The sequence below is a fragment of the Gobius niger genome (assembly GCF_951799975.1).
Source record: "Gobius niger genome assembly, chromosome: 22".
Taxonomy (NCBI): Eukaryota; Metazoa; Chordata; class Actinopteri; order Gobiiformes; family Gobiidae; genus Gobius; species Gobius niger.
Window position 1 is genome coordinate 11,992,984 of NC_136873.1, and position 13,033 is coordinate 12,006,016.

Consider the following 13,033-nt stretch of genomic DNA (forward strand, 5'->3'; position numbering starts at 1 on the left):
CAGCAAAAAAAACGACAAAAATCCAGCAAAAAAATGACAAAAATCCAGCAAAAAAATGACAAAAATCCAGCAAAAAAATGACTAAAATCCAGCAAAAAAATTACAAAAAATCAGCAAAAAAAAGACTAAAATTCAGCAAAAAATGACAAAAGTCCAGAAAAAAATGTGACAAAACAGCAACATTAAAGTGACAAAAATGCATCAAAAAAGTAATAAAAAAGTGCCAAAAACACATAAGTGAAATTAAAAGTGATGGAGAGAATGCATTTGGTTTTGGCGGGTGGTAAGAGGTTAAAGTTAGTTGTTGGTGCTTTACCACTTTACACCAGCAGAGGGCGGTGACAAACCGTGTCTGGAACAGCTGTGTGTCTGCGCCACAGTCTGCACTCGTGCCCAGAGAAGATTTCCGGGAAGATTATTCATTTTTTAGTCTTTAAAAAGAAAAAACAAAAACAAAAACAAAACAAAGATAACGTGGAAATGTCTGAAACTTCCCATGTCCCATTTTGAACTAAAACTGGGCCGATTTTAGACACGATTTTGGCGTTTCTACTGTTTTCCCTCCGTGACTGCGTTACCATGGTTACCAAACGATTAGCCTAAAGTTAGCTTAGCGCAGTGAAGCCGTCACTCAAAGCGGTTCTTTCTGTGATTATGTGATGTTATTGTGGCTACAGGCGGTTCAGGGACCAGCAGGAGATCAGTGACATTATTACGAGTCTTTGTGAGTTCAGGACGGAGATGTTTTTGCCTAAATGACTTTTCCAGATTATAGTTCTTTGCTTTGGAAAGTGACTGTTAGCTGCCGTTAGCTCTAATGCTAACTACTGTTAGCTTCTCTGTAACTTTACTGTTGTTTGGTGTTGAATGTGACATTATGTGGACTAACATGAATGTGTTTGTGTAACGTTTGTTCATTGGTAAAATAATAAGTATAAGACATAAGACTGGAGACGTACTTTTGTTTAGTGACGTTATTATCAGCAGAGTTTATGTTGTTTTTCTTTTGTTCAAATTATGCAACAGTGACACAAATAACTGTAATTACTAAAATATAAATACAATGATTATTATTTGTTTAAATTAATATATTCATAAACCCGTTACACCGATTTACTTTTTATGTAAAGAGAGGCAACGGTTTTGTTTTGTTGGTTCTGTTGGTAAATAAAGGGCAGAGAATATATATACATATATATATATATATATATATATATATATATATATATATATATATATATATATATATATATATTTCCTGTGAGGACGTCCTCTCTGCAGATGCCTCTTCAGCGTGGGCACATCACACACTGACACTCTGAAATAAAGCTGTGTTTGTGTTTTTCAGGGTCCTGGGCTCAGAACAGCGGCGCTCACACAGGTAAATCCACAGGGTCCGGTTTAACTCTGGGTTTGTCCTGGTTTGGTCTGAACAGAGGTGTAGTTGGCCATAAGGGCAGGCAGCTGCCTGGGGCCCCCATGAACCAACCCGTTATTCAGAAGCCTGCAGGAAACACTTGACATACACAGGCTGCGTCTGAAACCATCAGATTATAGCCTCTAAGCCAGGGGGGCCCAAACTTTTGGTCTCCGAGGGCCAAAATTTAAAAGTGTCTGTTTGGCGTGGGCCAAATCCGGCGATGTCAAGCGTGAAACACATATACGTAAGGATTAAACAAGGAGGAGCCGTGCATTAGACGGTTATAATGCACGGCGCGGAGTCAAGAACACCACGACGCAAAGCGGAGTGGAGTTACTCCTGCATTATAACGTCTAACGCGGCTCCTCGTTGTTTAATCCGCTTATACCAGGGTCCAACAAACGTAACATTTATAATAAATGTTTTTTTCATTAAATAAAGTCACTAAATCTGCCAGACTACGGGACTATTTTGTGTGGGTTATTAGCCGGTCACTGAAGGCTGGTCTCAGAGCGAGTCATTCTCCGCAGCTATTACGAGGATCTCAGTCAGGCTCAACGACACAACATCAGCACAGAATCACAACACAACAGGACTAACCCGGAAACACTTTTCCCTGGAAGTAAACACCGATATGCGGCACTCGTGGGCAGGAGTTATTTACCTTTTACAACGTTTAACCTGAAGCTAAAGCTAGCTAGCTCAACCAGCTCAACTGTTTATGGAAACAGCTGCGGTGGAGTCGCTCACACCTGGGCCCCCCCAACTGAAACTAACATGTTTGACTTTACTAATCCAGACAAATATGCTTCAATGCAGGATCATTTTATGTACGCCTGAAAATGATGAATAGCCTTAACCGTTTCCAATAGAAATGTAAAGCTCATATGTTATTAACAGTAGCTAACCTAGCTGCTCACTCTCCTCTACAAACATTTAGCAAACACTAAATCCATCTCATACGTTCCTGTCAGTCACTAATTACGCCTTTATCTGATTCAGCTGTGTCATGCGTTGCTATGGCGACGCCACAGCGGAGTGACATCCCAGTGATTTAACTACCGGACTACGTGTGCGGTTATACCAAAATAATGCACCAGCCAATCAGAGTCCAGTATTCACCCAGACCATGGTATAATTGCAAATAATAATCGTTTGTTTTTCGATAGCCAATACATTTGCATTTGATTCTATCTACGCAAATAACATGATATGTCAAAACAAATGTTAACTCTGGAAAAAGCCTAGTTTTAGTAGAAGAAAAAAACAATGATAGCAATATAGTGCAAAATGTAAATCTGTATCTACAGCACACGGTGACTTTACCTCATTCATTTGTTCACTTAAAGAAAACACATTAGATCATTTTGAAATCAGTTCAGCATCAATTCTTTTATAAGTTCATTTTTAACACATTTGTTGATGTAACAACCTTTGCAGTAAAAGTTGGGAAAGTTGATGCTACAACGCTCTGTGATAAACACCAAGACGCCACAACAGTGTTTCCTTAACTTTGCGAAAGGAGTGAAACAGCGCCCCCAATTTGACGTTGGTGGCCAAAAAGCGTATTGCATCCATATTCACCATTGAGAATGAATGGAAGAGAATTAGTATTAACCACACGCAGCACAAAAGTAGGTCACCCTCTGGCGGGCCGACAGAATTGTTTCGGTGGGCCAAATTTAGCCCGCGGGCCCCACTTTGGGCACCCCTGCTCTAAGCACTAACACTAGCAACTAACTCCTTAACTATTCATGGGGTCGACTGTTAGATCTCTGCGGTTAGTGAACTAGAGCAGTGGTTCTCAACTTGGGGGTCGTGAGACAAATTTGGGAGGTCGCCAGATCATTTAGATAGAGGTCAGTGCAATATCAGGTCTGTCAGGGCATGTGCATTATTGAGGATTGTGCAATACAGTCGATGCATTTAATATTTTCTATATTCTCCTCTGTTGTCCACTCTTGTTATTGTTATTTGTTTTAACATGATGTGATCACTGGTCTCATTCCTGTCTCTACATAGCCTGTATATAGTCTGTACATAGTCTGTACATAGTCTGTATATAGTCTGTATATAGTCTGTATATAGTCTGTACATAGTCTGTACATAGCCTGTATATAGCCTGTATATAGCCTGTATATAGTCTGTATATAGTCTGTACATAGCCTGTATATAGCCTGTATATAGTCTGTATATAGTCTGTATATAGCCTGTATATCGTGTCTCTGTATGTTTTTACTAACTCGTGTGTAACATCAACCTGCCAGGGCGTCTGCAGATGGAAATTAGCCTGAGGCTATAATCTGGCATATTTACATTGTTTACAATGTTCATTGATATGTATTGTCCCTCCATTTCAAATAAATAAATAAAACATACATATATTCATTAGCATATAATGTAATGTTTTATTGTAGCCAGTGTTTGCCATTTTACCAGAGTGCCATTATTTGTTCGTAGTTTGATGAATTTTATTTCAGCCGTTTGTTTTTAAGAATTATGTCGGCTAATGTTCCTATTTCTGACGGTGTGACTCGGGTGGGGGGTCACGAACCCCTTTACCTGTTATAGAACCACTGAACTAGAGCATGATCCTGAGTAGATATTGTTACATGTTGTAGTGCTGCATAATTCTACTTCGGCATTCAAAATGGCCGCCATAACAACAAAAGTCACATGACTGAAAGGCATGTATAGTCTTATATGGAACACAGCTCCTCTTGGTGGTCACGGCTCTTGTGTCTCTGCAGAGTGCTCTCTCAGTGAGGGTGAGGAGGAGCTCAGAGCCGACCTGACGCTGCTTCTCGACGGATTCAACCACATCGGTCCAGACGACTTCTCCAGAGTCAGAGACTTCCTGAAGACCCTGCTCCCCATGGTCGGTCCGGTCGGTCCTGATTTGGTGCGGGTCAGTTTGGTGAAGTGCGGCCGGGATCCTGAGGTCGAGTTTGACCTGAACACGTTTCATGATCTGTCCTCGATGGTGGACGCCGTGTCACGGGTGTCTCAGAGTCCCCCGCTCCCTGGAGGATCCTCTGACCGCGCTGTGAAGTTTATCCAGAGAAATATTATGCAAACGGATCGAGGAGACAGAGCGGAAACCCCAAACATCTTAATCCTCGTCACTGACAGGAGCTCATCAGGAGTTAACACAGATTTGCTGAATAGTTTGTGGAGTGATGATGTGAAAGTGTTTGTGGTCAGAGTTAAAGTCACTGATGAGTTAAAGGTCATTAAGAGCAATGACGTTTACGCAGAGGTCTTCACTGTAGAAGATTATAACAGCATTTCCAAGGTCTCTGAAAAACTGACTCAGTCCATGTGCTGTTGGCACAAATCGATTCTGAGTAAGTTATAAACTCAACTCCATTGATGAAAATATAAAGACGAAAGTGTCACAAACAGCACAGTGTGCTACTAAATTACTGGGGGAAAATCTCAATGACTTTGACATTTGTTTAGATCAGTTTTTACATTACTGTATCTGTTCTTTGACTTAAAGCCACACTGCACAACATTTCACCCAAAAAATAAGATCAAACACACATTAAATGTATTGCAGATCTTTTTATTTTTGAAAAATATCTAAAAAGATGAACACTGTGAGCGGCTCAGCTCCTCAGACCTGACTTTAACTTTACAATAACTTTACTTTAACTTTACCATAACTTTACTTTAACTTCACTGGGAGCGGGACGTCCTTCCTCCACTGAGTAGAAGTAATGTTACTTCAAACTGAGTTTGTTGTTGCTGATCATAAAGTCTGTGTCCAGGTCGACCACATCCTCAGTCTCTGAGGTTCACAGACGTCCAGCCCAGGAGACTGCGAGCCTCGTGGGAGTGGAACAGCCGCCAGGTCCAGAGATTTGTTCTGTTTGTGTATCTGGTTCATCCTGAGTCTTATGTTCAGACGATCCTTGTCCTGGGACATGAACGCAGCACAGAGATCCTTCACCTCCTCCCAAACACCTCCTACAGGATCTATGTCTATGCAGATTACAGCACTGGATACAGTAACACAGACACTGGAGTTGTGACCACACCACAAGGTACAGTCCCAACACTCCTCCCTCTCCCCAGACACTTCTCTTCCCTTTGAGCTTAATGCTGTGTTCAAGGTCAGTGGGAGTTCAGGAGCTCTGACCTGAGACCGTAAAAAATGTGTACAATCCGACCCCCAGACGTTTTTTTTTTCCCGACCAGTTTTTGTCAGACTTTTTTGCGTTGTCCTTATGGGTTACCGTAGCGCGGTGCGAGCCTGCCGCCCCCTCGACTGCCGCCCCCTCCCCTGCCGCCCCCTCCCCTGCCGCCCCCTCGACTGCCGCCCCCTCCCGATTCGTTTCGTTTCATTTTATTATGAATATACAGTAAAAACATTTACATTCATTCATGGAGTATTGCATATTCATAAATGGGACACCCTTGAAGCAACAGTTTGCTTATATATGGGGCCCAAGATAGGACACAATATTAAAAACACAAACATACATTAATACATTAGCAACCTAGGAAACATTACCTTTGTTGCCTATTTCCTTCCAAACCTATAACTGACCTAACCTACTCTAGTCTAAAGCTACCATATCTTACTTTTATTACTTTAGCAATGCATCAATTTAAAAGAGTACTCACTATATGCTCACACACATTGGGACATACTACCATCAGACACAAGTTTTTAATTATCTTTTTGTATGTATCTATTTATTTATTTATTTATTTTTGTATTTAAAAAAAAAAAAAGTTTTTATAGGTCCAACTAGGGTTTACTGCCGCCCCCTCACCTGCCGCCCAAGTTGAATCCACACGGTTCTCATGCGTGCAGTTATTTACAGGGCCCCAGAAGGGCCAGCACCGGCTCTGATAGCGACCTCTGGTGCTAACTAACCAGTGATTAGGAGCTATGTCCCATAAGCCACTGCGCCCCAACCCCCCTCGCCCCACCCTCGAGTGATTCACACTGTTGATTGACAGGAGCACATTTAATAATAAAAATAATAGAAAAAAAAGATTCTGCACAAGCCAAACTTTATAAAAGTGATAAATCCATGTGGAGATGAAGATGCAAATATTGTAGAAATATTAATTGTTTATTTTGCCAGGTGTAAATTGTTGCTGAATTCATCGTTATTGTGATATTTCTTTTTCATTCCGTGATATAAATGTTTGTTCATATCACACTGTCCTAATGTTTAAATCAATAATGTCTCATATCTTTATGTACTAGTAATTCTATACAACAATAGATCAGATACAGCTAGTAAAAAGACTAACTGGACCTTCTTTGCCAGTTTGCACACATTTCTTTGAAGCATTGCAAAAATATTGTATGAATATCGACATCGAGATTTTGAAAAAAAATATGGAGATATTCATTTTCATTTTGTTTTCTGTGACTGAAGTGTTTAGTGTTTCTGTGACTGAAGTGTTTAGTGTTTCTGTGACTGAAGTGTTTAGTGTTTCTGTGACTGAAGTGTTTAGTGTTTCTGTGACTGAAGTGTTTAGTGTTTCTGTGACTGAAGTGTTTAGTGTTTTCAGACGGGGTGCGCCTCAGTGCGGGTCCCGGACGCTGCTCTGGTTCTGTGGAGCTGCTGATGGACGGGTCTTGGAGCAGTGTGTGTGGGAGGGACTTTGGTCTGACTGAAGCTGCAGTGGTCTGTGCGGAGCTGGACTGTGGCGCTGTGTCTGAGCTCCACCAGGGGGCACTGTTCACTGAGGGTCCAGCTGTGGGCAGGTCCTTCCACTGTGACGGAGCAGAGACTTCACTGAAGGAGTGTGAGAGCTCAGAGACTCGCTGCTCAGCGGCTGCTAACCTCACCTGCTCAGGTAACTCTCTGTTTGTCTGAGGCCCCGCCTCCACTGCAGAGAAACTCATCAACCTTTATGGTTTCACACTTTCTGTTTGTAAACTGTCCATGTTTGATCCAGATGAAGTGATGAGGTTAGATGGATTCAGCTGTGCTGGTTTCATGAATCTGAGACACAATGACAAGTGGAGACCAGTGATGACCAGTGAGGACCCGGACTTGGACTTTGGCTCAGTGCTGTGTGAGCAGTTGGGCTGTGGATCTGCTCTTAAAGTGAAGTATCAGAGGGATCACTCTGGGCCGTTCTGGTGGCTTCAGCCTGAGTGTGTGAAGCAGAGGTCTGGCCTCACAAACTGCCTGGACCTGGACTCACACATGAAGGAGACCAAAGGAGGTCTGATCCTGCTCTGTTCAGGTCAGTAACACCGACAGTGAGTTAAACATGTCACTGTTGTATCAGTCATGTCTCAGGTGGAGCGAGAACGTGTTTACAGACACTGGAGACATTTCCTCTTTATTTGGAACTTCTCTCACCTGTAACTAACAATTATTACTTCACCTGTTGATTCTGCTGAAAATGACGCGGTTTCTCTGACCTTTGTGGGATTTTTATACGTAATGTATTTTAGTTTTATTAACGGTAAAAGATTATGCAGATTAACAATAGACCTTTTATCCTCCTTTACACCACAGGAGGACGTGACCCCTGTTCTCTCTTTCTTTCCAGAGTTTGATCCTGTTGTCCGAGTGTCCGTCTCCTCTGAGGGGGCGTCCCGGGTGCAGAGGGTCCTTGTGATGTTGGGGACAAACTTAAGTGTCTCCTGCTCTTTCGACGAACCCTCTGCACCAGGACAGTTCCACCTTCTGTCTCCAACTGGAAACTACACCCTGCCATCTGTCAATCACTCCGCCCACTTCCTGATCCAGGACTTCAGCCCCGCCCACATCGGGAACTACACCTGTGTTTACTGTGGCTCTGTCCTCATTAAGACATGCTTTAAGAGCACAACTCTCTACGTCACTCCTGGAGGTACAGTTTGGGTTAAGAGAGATTCCAGTTTTATGTTTTCATACTTTTATTATGGAGCCGTTTGTTGCTAACATTACACACTGTAGCAGCCAGTACTAACCTGAGCTGCTTCTGTTGCCCACGGACATGTTAGCTGACGCGCTAGCTCACTGATTCATTCATTCTTGGCTCGTAATCAAAGTCTCCGAGGCTGGATTATCGTTAAAAGCATTCCTTTATTACAAAAAATAGTCTAAAATCAGTCCATGCAGTGCAATTAGATTCAGCAACAAGATTCTAGCAACTCTATACAGGTAGCAAAGGTCACCGCCTATATCCTGTGTGCCCTTGTCCTGCAGTGACCCCTAGTGGACGTTTACTTGGAGACTATTGGTTCCTACACGCCCTCCCCATAATTGTTCATACCCTTTGTGGAACAATTTTCTTCGCTATCTTAGGGGAGCCATGCACTAATCAGCCTCAGTTTGCAGACAAATCTTTGTTATTGGCCTCTCAATTATGCTTGTCTAGGTCTGTAGTTGGACAGATCCAACCAATCCATTCCTATCGGAGAAGACTTCCAACACTCGTCCTCATGGCCAGGAACACCGTGGTGCAGCAGGGTCCATTATTACCACAACATCTCCAGGCTTCTCCTTCCTTTCGTTCCATTGTTGCCTTTCCTGAAGTAGCGGCAAACATTCGCGGATCCAACGTTTCCAAAAAAGGTCGGCCAAGTATTGCACTTGCCGCCATCTTCTTTTCACATACTTGTCACCTCTGCGACAGGAGTTTAGCTTCGAGATGCTAACGCCACATTTAAATGTCGACTCTGTTAAAGGTTCTGTTTGAAAATCCCTCATGTCTGACATGAAAAGCACATGACACAAACCGACCAATGACGTCTCAGGAAAAGCACAGTCCACGTGAACGCAGCAGAATGTTTGATTTGATGTGATTATATCTTAGGAGAGTCGACCCTGACCCTGGTCCTCATCTCCATCTGTGTGGTCATCATCATCATCATCATCGTCTCAGCGACCGTCCTCACGATCTACTGCAGGAGACGTAAAGGTCAGTGTCCAACGTCCTCATGTCCAGACACGTGTGAAGAGGCTGATGAAGGTTTTGTGTCACAGCTCGGGCGACAGGAGGAGGACGAGGAGGAGGAGGAGAGGGAGGTCCAAACACTGAGGCAAGTGGACTTTTATCTAAGGCCAGACCAGAGCTCCTGTAATGCCCCGCACTTACAGGAGAGGAACCAGCCCACCTGGAACTCCAAGGTCTTTTATTAGTAACAAGCTGCTGTTCCAGCCACAGTCAAGTCCAGACCACAATTTTACAATAAATCTATGAGAAACATTAAATCAGTGAATAATTAAACACGTTATTGTGAAGATTAGGGCCTTTTTTAATAACTAAACACTTGAATGTGATTTTCCTCAGAGAGAATACGAGAACATCCGCCCGGAGTCTGAAAGGATTTACCAAGACCTGCGTCTGGAGGAAATGGATCCGATCTACAGCGACCTGCACCGGCGCTGAACAGACTCCGCCCCCACGGGACGTTTGGGACGAGTCCTGGGGCCTCATTTATCAAAATGTGCGTAGGAAAGTAACGCAAAATTGTATATACTGTTTTTTTTTTTTTATTAAACAAATATTCTCAAGTATAAATACTGTTACTTCAAAATAGTAGTTCTGATTAAATTACTGTTAGAATAAAACTGTGTTCCCAAAGTGACTTGAGTAAATGTACTTGAGTAGTTTCCGTCTCCCTCTGAATGTAGTCGGTCGGTGACGCTCGGTGGGATTCATAAAGATTCTTTTTCCTTTTGTGCCAGTATTATCTTAAAGTGAACGTCTCCTGCAGACGGGGCTTAAACACAGTGAAAACATTCTTTTGGAAACTGAAGTTTGATCGTTTTAAATCCTGTCTCTGTAAGAATGAAATAGTCAGAATGAAACACAGGAGAAAGAGCTGGAGCTCCTCCTGCTGGCAGCTGTAGGAATAACTTCAGTTTTGATTGACGGCCTGGTTTACAGCTTCAGCTCGGCCTGAGAAACTCACTCTGAACCCACGTCATGTTGGATTATGGAATTATAAAACGACAATAACACGATTATAATCAGGAAGTGCAGAACGAAGCGCTGACGCTGTAGAAGAAGAAACAGCCACATTGAACAGCTTTGTCCCAGGATGAACTCAAAACAAAGTGAATGTAGTGAAATACTGAGGTAAAGCTCAGAACAGTGGGTTTTGCAGGATATGTTCACTTTAAAGCTTTGTGAATGTTTCCGTTTGCTTTGTGTGATGAAGAATCAATAAAAGTGTAAAACTACATCACGTCCTGTCGAGTCTGTTCCTGCTGTGGAGTCGTTTATGTCGTCACCAGAGGGGGCAGCACTGAGACACTTTCACATCACATGGTAAAGACAGATTTTCCTCATCATGAAGTGCTTTGATTTGATATATTCAGCCGCTGCAGGTTCATAATGAGGACTTTTTTCACCGTTATTGAACCAGGAGAACCCACTGAAGAGAATCCTTTCGCTATTACTAAAAATGTTTAAAGGGGGGTATTATGCAAAATCGACTTTTTCAAGCTTTACATCATGTTATTAAGTCATTCCCTCATTAAAACCATGCCTGAAGTGTTGCCTTGGCACATTCACGTATTTTCGAGTAATCTGTAGAAACTCTGATGGCGGCCATTTTAGGGATAAAACGCCTGATTCCTTCAGGAAACGCCCTCGACCTCCAGGATACGCCTCCGACCTTTCGTCACCAGCCGAGTAACCAACCACTGCTCCTCAGCAGAACCCCCTCCCCGCAGTGTCCAGCCCTAAGACGTAAACAGAGTCATCATGGAGGATTAGCTCCATGTGTTGTGAACCGGAGCCACAGCAGACTTTTACAAAGACACACATCAGTGTTTCTGTTACCGAAACACCCAGGATTAAAACCGGTGACAAGAACACTTATTTCAGTGTCTGGTTCTGCGCTGGGCCTTGATGATGCACAGAGCCTCCGGAGAAAGCTAATGCTAAGCTAAACCTCGAGTCATCACGTGAAAACGAGAAATATGCACAAATAAAGTCAATAAAAGCACCACACACATAAAGAACCGTTTAACAATGATCACACACGGAGCCTGGCTTGTTGATTTGGAAGTTTATTGCTCACATTTCATCTACAATGGGTCATAGCCGAGTGGCTTTCTCCCGGAGCTAACAAGCTAGCCGCGATAAGCTAACGGGAAAATTCACTGAATACAAGCAGCATATTATGCATTGAAAACGTCACTAAAACAGGCAACTGCTTGAAGCAGCCTTTATGATGATGACACACGGAGCCTGGCTTGTTGATTGTGTAGTTTATTGCTCACATTTCATCTACAGTGAGTCGTAGCCGAGTGGTTTTCTCCCGGAGCTAACAAGCTAGCCGCGATAAGCTAACGGGAAAATTCACTGAATACAAGCATATTATGCATTGAAAACGTCACTAAAACAGGCAACTGCTTGAAGCAGCCTTTATGATGATCACACACTGAGCCGGGCTTGTTGATTTTGTAGTTTACTGCTCACATTTCATCTACAGTGAGTCGTAGCCGAGTGGTTTTCTCCCGGAGCTAACAAGCTAGCCGCGATAAGCTAACGGGAAAATTCACTGAATACAAGCATATTATGCATTGAAAACGTCACTAAAACAGGCAACTGCTTGAAGCAGCCTTTATGATGATCACACACTGAGCCTGGCTTGTTGATTTCGTAGTTTATTGCTCACATTTCATCTACAGTGAGTCGTAGCCGAGTGGTTTCTCCCGGAGCTAAGGCACTATTAGCCGCGACAAGCTAACAACCTTCACCTTCACAACATTCATTGAAAACAGGCAGCATATTATGCACAAATAACGTCAATAAAGCAGCAACTACTCGAAGCAGCCTTTACGATAATCACACAATGAGCCTGGCTTTACACATTTGTGGTTTATTACAGACTTTTCATCAACAATGAGCTGTAGTCGATTATAACAAGCTAACGGGTAACCTCGAAAAACCATTGTCCACCTGCACAGATAATGTCCGTCTTTGAATGGTATGGGCTCCTGCAGATCCTGGTGTCGTCCATGGGGGTATAGTTAGAGATCCATAGGGCATGGCAGATGCAAAGAGATAGCCTCCAAACAGCAGTTATTTTTCAGGCAAGAGCCCCTTCCAAGCGTCCGGTGTGGAAGGTTCGTTTCCAAATAATATCCTGTGTGGCCATTGTTCACAAAGTGATAAACAGTAGCTCCTTTCCAACAATAAAAATTAAAATGCACCGATCGTAGTTTCAATACTGTACGCAGACAACGAGCGCAGTGTTGTTGTGATGCCACAGACAGCGTGTGGAGGGGGCGTGTCGGAAAGGGTCAGAGGTTCTTAAAGAGACAGAGGCCTATTTCAAGTCATTTGCTACGCCATTTTGAAAGAGCAATTTTATACAAGGCAGTTATTCTAATTTACTGCATTGACAGACCAACAGAAGGTTTCGTCATCATTGTAGTGTGATATAGACTGGTGCTATGTGGCTGAAAAAAGCATAATACCCCCTCTTTAAAGTGCGTGGGCTCAATACGTGCTCACCTTTTCACTGTGATTTTGGACTGAATAAAAATAAAAAGAGTCCGTAATGTTACACAGTGTCCCTTTAAGGCCAGACGCTGCGGGTGAAGAGGGAAACTTTTACACGTAGAAACATCACTTTAAAACCATGACTGTGGAGTTTTCTGTCATTTAATGTTTTCTTACAAA

At 42.8% G+C, this 13,033-nt stretch overlaps 1 protein-coding gene across 1 annotated transcript in view; it reads left to right on the forward strand.

Annotated features, from left to right (window-relative positions):
• The window catches only part of LOC306981220 (uncharacterized protein), a 76,346-nt gene that overhangs the window by 34,427 nt on the left and 28,886 nt on the right, over window positions 1-13,033 (forward strand). The window contains exons 6-11 of the mRNA XM_079580782.1: window positions 1,349-1,381; window positions 4,171-4,767; window positions 5,194-5,469; window positions 6,959-7,246; window positions 7,349-7,642; window positions 7,955-8,257. Of these exons, the coding sequence (XP_079436908.1) occupies window positions 1,349-1,381; window positions 4,171-4,767; window positions 5,194-5,469; window positions 6,959-7,246; window positions 7,349-7,642; window positions 7,955-8,257 (1,791 nt within the window). The remainder of the gene's footprint in view (window positions 1-1,348; window positions 1,382-4,170; window positions 4,768-5,193; window positions 5,470-6,958; window positions 7,247-7,348; window positions 7,643-7,954; window positions 8,258-13,033) is intronic.